At 44.6% G+C, this 12,566-nt stretch overlaps 1 protein-coding gene across 4 annotated transcripts in view; it reads right to left on the reverse strand.

Annotated features, from left to right (window-relative positions):
• Nucleotides 1-12,566, reverse strand: part of gramd1bb (GRAM domain containing 1Bb) — a 62,250-nt gene that overhangs the window by 12,521 nt on the left and 37,163 nt on the right. For 2 of the 4 annotated variants that reach the window (XM_034548203.1, XM_034548204.1), the window contains 3 exons: nt 7,409-7,619; nt 824-844; nt 219-242 (listed from right to left, as the gene is read on the reverse strand). In XM_034548203.1, the coding sequence (XP_034404094.1) occupies nt 219-242; nt 824-844; nt 7,409-7,619 (256 nt within the window). The remainder of the gene's footprint in view (nt 1-218; nt 243-823; nt 845-7,408; nt 7,620-12,566) is intronic. The other 2 variants (XM_034548205.1, XM_034548206.1) reach the window with 1 other exon arrangement.

Genomic DNA, 12,566 nt, shown 5'->3' on the forward strand with positions numbered 1-12,566 from the left:
TAGTTTGACAACTATTTAATCTGTGTCTACTTCAACGTGTCAAATCACCTCCTCCAAAGTGTGGCTTCGCTATTAGGTGGTAACAACACTGATGGAAGTCAATGGAATGAGAGACAGGCAGGAGGGACGTCGTCATTCCACCGGTGTGACAACCAAGAGACAGAGCGCGAGAGGAAGAAGGTTATTCGGGAATGCACAGTAATACAAGTCATGCTTACTCTCAGGATGTGTTGTCTTTCATGCTGGGGAGAGAGGGGAAGAGTGTACACACAGGGAATACAAAAATAAATAAATAAATAAAACATAAAATGGGAAAAAGTTTAATAAACACACTTCTGGAGAAAGTGGGCTCAAAGTCCAACACTCTCTGTGGGGCTTAACTAACACAACAGCAGCTTCTGATGTAAAAGTCTGTCGACCATAATCATTAAGGGCTTGTTCAGCAACTCACCGCATGGAAAACAATTATGCTGGAGCCAGAAATAGAGTGAGCACGCCATCTTGTGGTGCATTATAAAACAGCACTTGGCGTCGTTGTTTATGAAGAAACTTTGGTAAAAAGGATGCCGTTAGTCTTTCCATTCCCTTGATTCTCTGCATCAGAAAGAGCCACCTGTTGCTCTTTTAAGCCCCCACTTTTAACCCCCGCCTGGAGCACCAGTAACCCGAACTGGTGACCCGGTGCAGCAGCACTAAAACCAACCCAAAGAGACTTCCAGGAGTCATCCGCACGACGTGAACGCACAGCAGCACACGTAACACACCCATCAAAGACTTCACATGTGTAGATGATGTAAATAAAAAAAAAGAAGGTGTGACTTACGTTGTACCAGCTTTGGCTCTTCTGCGGAAAGAGAGAGGGAGAAAAGAGAGACAGAGCATGTATTTAAGTGTGTGAAACGGGTACGTGCTGCAGCAGGGTTTTGGGCTCATACAGACATTCGGAGGGTGAAGTATGATCGACCTGATAGTAACACGTGACGGCAGGTTCGTGAAGGTCAAACTGTAGCTCACGCTCTTTCCTGCCGGGAATAACAGAACGTTTTCGACACTATTTTGAAGGCCGAAGACCGACTGTTGGTGTTAACCGTGCTCGATTTTAAACCTCAAAGTGCTGAGGTTGATGGAGGGGTGAAATTCTCTTTCAGTTTCGCTCACCGCGCCAATAAAGCTGATATTTACAGAATGGTATTTGAATGAAACATTTATTGATTGATCCAATACAGGAATCTGTCAAAACAAAAGCCTATCGCGGGAAAAGCTGCTTCCCGTATTGGCAGAACTGAAAGTAATTTCACTCAAAACATATACTGCATTAGTACATTAGATACACTGTCAAAATATGTTTCTATTTAACAGTCATGTGCCACAAAATGTCCATCTCTCGCTCTTTAAAAACAATCAGTCAGTCATCTATAATTTACCTGAAAGTTGTTCCATCAAAGATTGAAATTATCCCAAGAATATTCTAGAAATCTGAGTTTTCAATGCTGTTAAAACATTTTTACAACCAATGGATTCAATTCTTCGTGGACAACCAATTGATTCGGTTGCAGGTTCTATAACAGCAGAGGGCAGCAGAGATGTATCTTAATCATGACTATGACATCACAACATTTTCCAGCCACATAAACACTCTTTCTGTTCGAACAGCCCGAGGAGCAAAAATCTCAGAAGGGGGGGGGGGGGGGGGGAGGAGGACATGCAGGTGATCATTCAGAGGGCGAAAGAAGGAAGAGGGGGGGTTCAGGGGAAGAAGAGGACAGATAGAAGGTCAGAAAGTGATATCCAGTGTCTGATTCCAGGAGTACAGGAACTCAAAAGAAAGAAAAGAACTGGCAACATAATCTAATGTTCCTGTTTTTAGAAAGCGAGACCACTTTTAAACATTCATCACCGTGATAACGACGTGTTTTCTTATTTCGACCCGGTCTTAAAAATGCCCACGATAATTTGCCTCAAGAGTTCATTGTACGTTTCATTTTTTCCACAATAAAAACCAACCCCTGAACACATTCAGTTTCTCTGTTGTGCCTCGGGGGCCGTCTGAGTTTATCTGGTGTGTAAGCGGGCAGTGAGCTGCGGCGGCGGGACCCGGCTGAGGCGATAGCCGGCCTAATGTGGGCTAATCTGATTTGAAGGTGACAAGAGACACGAGAGAGGAATTACTCTGAGAACACTGTCTGGATAAGTTGTGTGTGTGTGTGTGTGTATGTCGTTGTCTGTGGCGTGCTGTGGCTGCACGCTAGTGGGGTTGAGAGATTTATGACAGCATTGTTTACACGGAGAGAGCGACTATTTATTGTGACTGTATCCGTTTGGAGAGAGAGAGAGAAGAGAGAGAGATATATAGATAGAGAGAGAGAGACTATCCACTGTAAATCACCGCCTTGGTGATTTACAGTGGTTTGGGTCTGTCTGAACTACATCGCCTGGTTTAAATGTCACAACATACGGGGGCTGTGGATTGATCACATGGGATGGACAGCTAATTTGTCACATCTAAAATGTCTCTGCGGTTTTGAACCCCTGCCCTGTCATATCAAACCAATACCAGGGAAACATCCGTTTTTTTTAATTACATTTAAAATAAGATTGAGTTTCAGATTACAAACTTTAAAAAAGAAAAAGAAAAAAGAAGCAGAATCTTCACTATAAAGACATTTTGGAATAAATTATATTTCACACAGCTCACAAATCACTTGTGCTTCCACATTAATTCAGGGGATGGAAAGCATGGGAAAGGACAAGAGGGACTGAAGCTATCAAAGGGGGATCCTGCAGTCGCACAGCTACAGAGGAAGTGGAGGGCCGGGGGATTTAATGGGGGCCAGCAGGGGGATTGTCAATGGGTCAAATGAAAACAAGAAGAAATGCTTACTTTAATCAGGTTTAGTCTGTCATACTGGAAGGAAATTAAAAGAGAAAGCAAAACGTTAACCAAAGCAGTGAGCAACATGAACACAGAAAGGAATAAAAGATGAGAGAGAAGATGCTGAGGTCCGATGAGCTTGTGGCCAATAAAACAACTCCGAAGTACATTACTGCCGTTACCATGCGATGGCTTCAGAGGTCTGACGTGGCCACGGAAGTTGACTCTTCACCTAGAGACGCCTCGGTGGTTATTGTGGAGCCGACGTAACTATTATCGTCATATGGCCTTTGCTGCAGAGGGGCATGGAACCCCTTTCGCTGAATGCACTCTTGTATTTGGATTGCATTAGGGCCAGGCTGATCAAGCTCACGTTGCCGGGACGACCTCACGCCATGTCTGGGGCTCATGTGACCGCTGCTTACCAAAGGGGCTGATGTAAGGGGGGCGGGGGCGGGGTTGAGGGGGACCATGGCACTAAAGTGAAAAGGGATGGATTCAATTGGGATGTGTGTGTGTGTGCGTGTGTGTGTGTGCGTGGGAGAGACACAGATTGTGCAAACCTCCGTGTCTCCACGTGTTTCTCATTTCTGCCTGTGTCAATAAAAGGAGACCCTGTGTACTGGTTCCACTGTGTACTTAAATTCGATGAGCAAAAACATAAATAAATAAATGACGCGATGAGGTCTGACAAGAAGCAAATCGAATGGATGAAAGCAACATTATAGGTGATGCACTAGAAACATGGCGCCGGCCTGCGTCCACGGACAGGCAGGCAGGGGGGGATGCTCTCATTATGGGCAGCTCAAATCGTGCTGGAGCTCTGGGACGCGATGCTCCGAGTTCATCCCTCTGCAGCCCGGCCGTTACACAACATGACGGATGTAAAAGCTCTCATAACCAAAATGCAACAACGAGATATATATACGTTTGGAAAGAGAGAGGGACGGGGGCACAAGCCAAAGTGGAAAAGGGAAGAGGAAAAGAGAGAGGACCTTAAGACGATTATTTGCAGTATTGTTTATTAGGAATTTGCGCCAGAAATCTTCTCTTTCATTCTAGGAATGTGCCAAAACCTTAACAATAAGGCTCCAGTTTTCAAATGTGCATACCTGTTTTTAAAAAAATTTATATTTTATTTATCTGAATTTAAAAAAGAAAAATAGAAGCATATCCTGATCCTGACTATATTCACATACAGCATACGAAGCCATACAGAAATATCTGAAAATGGTATTAGGAATTTGTTACATTGCATATCACCAGAAAGGAAGAGAAAGGACGGGGAAGAAGAAGAAGAAGAAGAAGAAGAAGACGAAGAAGAAGAAGAAGAAGAAGAAGAAGAAGAAGAAGAAGAAGAAGAAGAAGAAGAAGAAGAAGAAGAAGAAGAAGAAGAAGAAGAGTGGGAGTGAGTGAGGTTGTGTGGGGTTGACTGTTTTTCAGAAATGTCCATCTGCTATGATTGTGGGTGCAGATGGGGCTTGTAACGGTTACACAGGAACAAGCTGGGTTCAGGGTGAAAGCGTTGCAAACAGGGGGGGGGGGGGTTGGACATTTCCACAGAGCAGCTCACAAGACAGGAAGGTGGGGCAGAGGGGGAGGGTGGGCACAGAGATATTTGAGGAACAGAAAAAAGAGTAATGCTTACTTTGGAAAGTCGCTTGTGAGACTAGGCATGCAATCAGGAGAAGAACAAAGAAAAATCAGATAGAAGAATGGAAATAAAGAAAGAAATCAACCGCAAGAAGAAAACAGCTGAAAGTACCAACAGAAGAGCGGAACAGTCATTATCAGATGGCACACATTTTCATATGGCAGGTAGCAGGAGCAACAGAGAGAGAGAGAGAGAGCGAGAGAGAGAGAGAGTTGTGGAGACAAAAAAAAATGTATGAAAGAAAAACAACAAGTGATTCAGAACAGCAGACAGATGACAAGGTACATGAAGACGCGAGTCACATGGCTTACTTCTAACATTTTGCCGAGCGCACAAAACATTAGAGCCACGTGCTCCTTCCGTGAAACAACCTGCGAGACTCGATCCGTCTCCGAGGTCAGTTGTGAAGGATCAGATGCAGATGAGGGGGAGGACGGCAAATACAACACCTGCACTCTTCTGTTTTTCACCTCTTTCTATCAGCGACTGTTGTTTCAATAAGAGCTCGGGGTGTTCCTGTGTCCCTGTTCTTAACTCATCTGTGAAGAGTTGCAGCAACCGCTGTTTAAGATAAAGAGCCTGAAAAGCATCAATCGATGCTGCCCGTATTCCACGTTTAGGTAAACAGGAAACTAAAATAAGCTCTCCAACTTGCTCTTCATACATCATTTCCTTTGCGAGTTCTGTCTTAAAACTATTCTTACGTGCCCATTATGCATATTAGAAGAGTTTATGTTTGAGATCTTTTCCTAATGCACTTTCAATGTGGCGAAGAGAAACAAAAGAAATGGACTGTTGAATTTGTCCCCCATCACTTACATTGCAATGTTCAAATGACGAAATTATCTCTTTATGGCCAATATCATCCGAAGGAAAAAATCATACAGAGCAAAGCCTGTCACAGTGTTGTGGACAGGACTATTGTTTTAAGAAAGACTTGTCCTTTAAACCCAAACACGCCATACCTGTCAACCACATGTTTGGCAGAAATGAATTAAACAATGTCCAAACACACTCAGAGTCAGGAGAGAAATGTTAAAGTGTTGTAAAAAATATCACACCTGTATTATCATGACCTGTCTAAGTGTGGAAATCTGCTCACATCCATCTCACAGACAAGCAACCTAAAAGGGTCCACAGCAAAACTCGCTCCACTGAGGCAACAAATACACAAGCAGTCTAGGAAGGATGTTGTGTCGTATCTCAGGTACACAAACTCACCGTTCAGCAACGAGCCCCGTCTTCATCCGAGTAAATGTGATGAAGACGTGCCGTTTGCTAGCAGCTGCAACGTATGTATAATCCCCGAAGGCCCTGAATCGTTGTCCTGACTGCTGAAACACTTTGTTTTGACCTCTAATGTCGCATTTCCATGAGCCTAAGAAACCCAATAGTGAGTTAAATAAGCCGAGATCAACTAACTCGACGAAAAACAACTCACAGTTTTTAGAAGCGGAGGAGAGTAAAAGATTAGGGAGCATGTGGGATGTCAAAATGAAAGGCTGGAATGGAGTGGAGGGTGCAATCTCTCCTGAGGGGGGAGAGTGATAGTTGCAGCTCACTAGTTACATATCAGAACAAGTCAATGACAATCATAGACGGTGCGTAATGCGTTCAGATCGGTCTCAATATGAATGGAGGCACACAGAGGAATTCACAGTTCGATGCACACATTATTTATAAATATAAACAAATCCACGTGTCAAAAAATATTCACAAACATTTATTGTTTTAAATGCATGTAATAGAAATCCACAGATATATGCATTTCAAAGGATTTGAAAATGAGATAAAAGAATCTTATTTGTATGTGGTTACTTAAATACAATGTGTTCTCAACAAATACAAAAAATAGATATATTTGTGGATTTCTATTACATTTAGTTAAACGAAAATATATCTGCGTGTGCGTCGTAAATATATTTGTGAATCATCAGAAAAAAGTGGATTTTGTTTACATTTATATATAATATAGCTTTTTTCTGTGGAGACAATCATTTATATATATATAAATCACATAATACATTTGTGAATTATTCTGAGTGCATTTTATTAATAATGAGACCGATCTGAACCCATCGCGTGTCCCTAGACTGGTACAATAAAGCTGGACCCACTCTGACGCGTTCATGCCGTCACAGTTTACAAATCAATGTGACGGCCACAGTTTCCACATCATCTCAGAATCATAAAGTCACTGTGATCACTATGAAATCAAGATTAGCACTCAGCTAATAACCTCATTTCACGGTTGTCTATCGGACGTGACGCGCCATGTTCTCACTGGAAGTAAACATGTCGCGTTAGTGTTTCACGTGCACTCTCATATTCACGCTGTCCTCGAGCCTTACGGTGAATGCAACATGTTCTTGAACAAAGAAACACTGGTATGAGTTCGTGGGTCGAGGATTAGCATGTGCGTGACGTTGAAGTGAACTGCGCAACCACACGCACACACACACACACACACACACACACACACACACACACACACACACAAAAAGCTGTTATCACTAATCAAATATGTCAGCTCAGTCATCACATTTAACAAGTATATAGAGCCGTAATGTGTGCCATTTATGCTTTTGGTCAGGAGATAACTCCTTATAATTAACTTTATTCCACGGTGTGTGAAATTGGCACCTTGTGTCCGACGGTTCACAACAACAGCTACTCTGTGAAAATGTTCAGAACAGCTTCGCGAGGCACAAAGTAAGAAAGGAACGCACTGCTGAGCATTTGTGACTGCACTGAGAACGTCGTGTGGCTTTAAGAGACTAAACCCTGCGAGGCTATACCCTTCTGTCTGTGAAACAGGTCCGGAGCAACTGGGCCCTGTACGAGGAGGAAACAAACGGGGGGAGCCTCTCCTGGCCGCTCACCTTGGAGTTCTTTCCCCCGCTTCTCGCTGACTGCAGGGAGTACGTTCTCTGGACGACCTGCTCGGGCGTGGAGGGGGATTTGTCAGAGGAGTGGTCGGAACCCTTCTCCACCATGTTCTCGCCCTCCTGGCTCTGTGGTGTGGGAGAGCGCGAGCGTTTACGCAGGACTGGTGAGCAGGCGGGGGTGCTCTTGTTTGAGTTACTGGCAGTGCTGAAAGAGAGGAGACGGAAACGAGGGATGAGAAAAATCACATTTGAAAAACGAAGTACGTCACAGAAATCACACAAGTGCTCCTTGAATATGCCAATGAGAAACACAGGCGGGTGACAGTAGTTCACGGATCAGTGTGGAGAGCAGCAGCACAGCGCCTACAGCGTCTCCTCATGCTTGCATCATTTGAGGCTTAACAGGCTTGAAGCACCATGTGCTAACCTTGCTAATGACAGCTAAGCTTGTACAGGAAACAAACAACATCAACAACCGCAGCAGCAGCAGCAGCAGCAGCAGCAGCGAGGAAAACAAATGTCATGCATGCCTTTAGGATTTTCTCACCGATGCCACGCTTCAGAAGCAGCAGGCACATGTTTGATTTCGAGCCAATGGGCCGATTTAAATCAAGAGACGTAGAGGCTTGAACAATTTATTTTACAGTCTCAACGCCGACATTTATTGAGCTGTTTATTTATATGTGGTCTTACACCAAAAAAAAGAAGAAACAAATCGGTTTCCATGGCTGCAGAAATGCCACCCAGGAGGACATGGCAAGGATTGATTGAGCAGAGATACAAAGCCATCATTCTGGCGTTTGAAGTGGGCCTGAAACACATAATTATATTATCTCAAACTGAGCTGCATGTTGACTTCAACGCGGGGACTCGCTTTTCTAGAGCCACGAACAGCGCTCCAGTCGAGTGGGAAGGCCGCTGTCTCGAGACAGGTAGTTCCTTTCCTTCCATCGTACGTTGCTATCAGGTAGCCTGTGTGATCCAGCACGAGACACCCTCTTTTCTTACACACACACACACACACACACACACACACACACACACACACACACACACACACACACACACACATCAATGGCTCAGCAAGAAGCCTCCTCCTCACAATGACAGAAGCGAACAAAAGGCCCTGAAAGTGATCCGAGTGGCAGTGCGCCCGCCAGGCACGGTTACTCGACATGGCGTTATGCAAGCCATGACGTCACTGCCAGCCAGCGGCCGCTGTTAGTGCCCATGAATTACTGATCGACGGCTACATTCGGGACTGCGGTGCAGCTCAGAGCACTGACTCATAGTGGCCAGCGTTGACAGCTCCTGTATGACCGTCAGGGTCGGCTGGACCAGTCGCTGGTTGATTTTAAAAGGCAAGGACAACAAAGAGCCTTCACGTCTGTCTAATGCATGGGGGTAGCTAATGCACGCCTGGTGTATTACGGTACCTCTGACATCGATTTATACGAGTACCAATGGCTGCTGTTCGGTGGACGATCATTTTGGCTGTTCTGAACATGGCGTACTGACTACTGATTAGTCCCTACTGACTTGATTAGGAGTACATTTGCAGGGAATTCTCCCTTTGAAAGATGTTCGCCGTTGAACATGATCTATTTAAAGTCTACATCACAGCAGGTGAATGCCAGATGTTTCAAATGGTAACCTCAAGGTTCCTATTCGGCACCTTTCATGTGCTTGACAAATGAACCAGGGTCGGCCCCATCAAATTGTTCAGCAGAGGCCATAAGCCACGCAGATTCTGTCACATCTCTGTCCACGATCAATCAATCAATCAATCAATCAATCGTCCTAAACAACATCCACACCAAGCATTAAGTACGTGGTGGTGTTTGTTGTGTGAAATACTACCTGGGCTTTCCCCCCCGAAGGTTACTGTTTTTTATTTAACAAGTGAATTATTTGTTTTATGATGTAGGGAGAGGTGGTCATAATTTCAACACATTTGATACAGACCTGAAACAAAGTCGGAGAGAAAACATCATTTGTTTTTATTTGGCCATAAAATGGGAAATTCAGAGTTCATTTGCAAAAACATATAAATCTAAAAAAATATACCCATGTTATTGCTATTCCTTTCAGTGCACAATAAAAAAATGCAAAAAACCCCCTATTCATGACAATTAATAATATTCTTTGGGATATTTTGTTTGAATGATCGCAACCAAAAAGCTGAATATCAGTAGGTGCCTTTGTGTTGTTGACAATTGGCATTGTTTACCAGGAAAGGTAGAGCCTAACAGGAGGGTCACCGCTCTGTGTCTCAATGGGGGTATCAATAAAATATCTCTCGAAAACTATGATGGATTCCAGCTTTAAGGAATGAGCAGCAAAGGGTCTGTTTACGACAATTCTGCGTTTGAACTGGTTGAATCTCATAAGGTCTTCCACAACCTCCCATCCATCCCGAGAGCATTTGAACGGACCACCCGACAACGATCCGGCGGTCATGGACTCATTGACAGAAGCATTTGGCAGACGACAGACATAATGGACACGCCGCGTTCCCAACCACAAATGTACGTGAACCACACAAACACACGTTAGCATCTGAAATCACATTCAGATGGTGAGCCGGTGGGGCTCTCTTCCATGCCGTAGCCCGGGCCTAGGTAATCCTGTCTCAGTTGGCACACACACACACGTTCACACTCCCTCGCACACTGCAGGATGGCGGTGGATAGGTGTAAGACTGGGAGGGGTTGAGGTTTAGTGGGAGGTTAAATTCAAGCCCCATCGGGTCAGTTATGACAACTAAAGAGTGACAATCTTTGAAAGTGTTATTACGTATCCACATAGATTTAACCAGTGGCATGGCCTCTGAGGCAAAAAGGGGTTGAGATACCATAAAACACATTAGTTATAATGAGGTAACTAAAGTTCTTTACAGGTTCGTAGCAAAGCCCAGAAAAAACCCCAACTAAAAACAGAGAGGAATCATCACTCAGTACTTTCCATCCGCTCAGAAAGAGACACAAGAACCTCCACTTGTTGTTTTGAGCCCGTGAGGGATTCACGGATCACCTCGCCTTTCCAGATACACGGCAGTAAACAATGGGAGCACTGTGGTCCGTCGTCAACATGGGGATGACTCACCCCCCCCCCGCTACATGTCATTCACACACCAGTTTGCTCTTTGAACCAGAATGGCGGTGTGGAGAGAGTGAACATGCGGCTGACAAAAGCATCTCTCACGGATGCTTTTGTTCGTCGCCGCTTCGTGAAACGGAACACTTGAAGAGTTTGACGCGGAGCGTCCATGAAAGAGCACAACGGGTTCTTCAACTGTAGCATAATAGACACTAGCTCTTCTTCTCAACATATGACCCACTAGTCATTTAGATACCATGAAGGAAAACCTGCCCCGGGGTGCAGCGATAAGAAAAACAACAACAACAACAACAACACGCTGTTCTCGTCAACGTGAAAAGGCTTACTGGAATCAAGAGTGATGAAAGCTCCACTTGTGAACACTGTTCGTTTTCAGCAGCACTCACACACGCTTCTCCGCCGCATTGATTATGTGGTCCACATTTACCTTTCAGTGGTTCGCTGCAGCGAGAGAGCCGACAAACAATTTAACAATTAAAAAAGGCATATCGCTCAGAGCACCGCCCACGCATTTACAAAGGTCAAACAAAAGCTTAGGATGGATATCGCTATAGCAACAGTGAACAGAGAGAGTGCTTTAAATATTCAGAGTGCGTGACTAAATATACTTCTGCAGCTCTGCTGGTTAGAGATGTGGTCTGAGCGGGAAATACAGCAGTGAGGCCGAGTGACAGCGTTACGGCCCCTCTGGACGTTTCTGCACTTTTCACGATTGATTTCTGGACTCATCTCCACTGTACGATCCATAAAGTAGATTTATGGATATTACTATCTAATAATAGCTTTCTGCAGCGGTCTGCAATATTTATTTTGTTAATTTGCACGTGCAATATATATTGTTCTCATTGAATTTGGGACACACTAATTGAAGTTGTTATCACAAATTCCACGAATAATAATAAATACACAGTAATAATACAAGAAAACTTGACATTGCATATTCAAGAATACTAATAATGCTTTATGGTATATAGCAATACAATCTAATAAATTCTTGTCACCCAGTGAACATTATGGGCCACGAGGCGGTAGTAGACAATAAATCAAAGCCTATTTTCATTCCAACTAACTGCATCTTGCATTTTAACATCTCACTTGATTATTATAAAAGACTAAAATGTAGGATTTTGTTCAGCACGGTATGTCATTTGCGTCACGTGTGAGAGGGGTTGGTCCCTGACGAAGACCCCGACATGTCACTCAAATTAGGCCGAGTTGTTACATACGGAGTGAAACAACAAATAAATAAAAGAGAAACACGCAAGCTGCTTGCACCACTTTGTTACAGTCTTTTCTTTAAATAAGCTCTAAAGCTCTAAATCCAAGCGGCTCAAGCTGTCCGATCGTTCAGCTTCACAATAGAAACGGAGTTCCGGGCCTTTCTGAGCGCCGCGCTTGTTTTCACACTTTTGCTGACCCTGGAAAATACCCATCTGGCAGTGAGGAACACCGCCGCTCACCAGCAAACCAGTGTGCACGCACAGGAACGCACACAAAAGCACGCATGTGATCTACCAAATACTACACACTCAATCACCTCCACATCGACACACACACACCCACACACACACACACACAGCCCGCCATACCCCTGGTGAAAGACACAGTCCCTCAACACCTCGCCGTAGCAGCCCTCGAGGCAGTGGCAGCGCTCGTTGGCCACCGTCACACACTCAAACACCACCATGTCCTCGTAGACGGCCCCAAGTAACGAGCTGTTCATCCAGCGGATCATCCCGAGGACCGAGCGCTGCACTTTCCTTTCTCTCTCGGCGGATGAAAGGTAGCGGACAGATGAATGGAGAGAAGAGAGAAATAGAGGAGAGGGGAGAGAAAAGATGGAAGAGGCAAGCGGGGAGATTTTCTTTCGCAGGCTTAGGGCCACTGATCTTCCCCGTCCAGCTCTGATCTCCTAATAACCAGCTTACATCGCCCTTAACGCCACCTGCCAAAGCAGAGGCATTGGGGGTCAGGGCTCTCCTTCGAAATGGCACATGTTGATCTCGCCACGCAGGGAAACTAATCATCATGC

The sequence above is a fragment of the Cyclopterus lumpus genome, chromosome 13 (genome assembly GCF_009769545.1).
Source record: "Cyclopterus lumpus isolate fCycLum1 chromosome 13, fCycLum1.pri, whole genome shotgun sequence".
Taxonomy (NCBI): domain Eukaryota; kingdom Metazoa; phylum Chordata; class Actinopteri; order Perciformes; family Cyclopteridae; genus Cyclopterus; species Cyclopterus lumpus.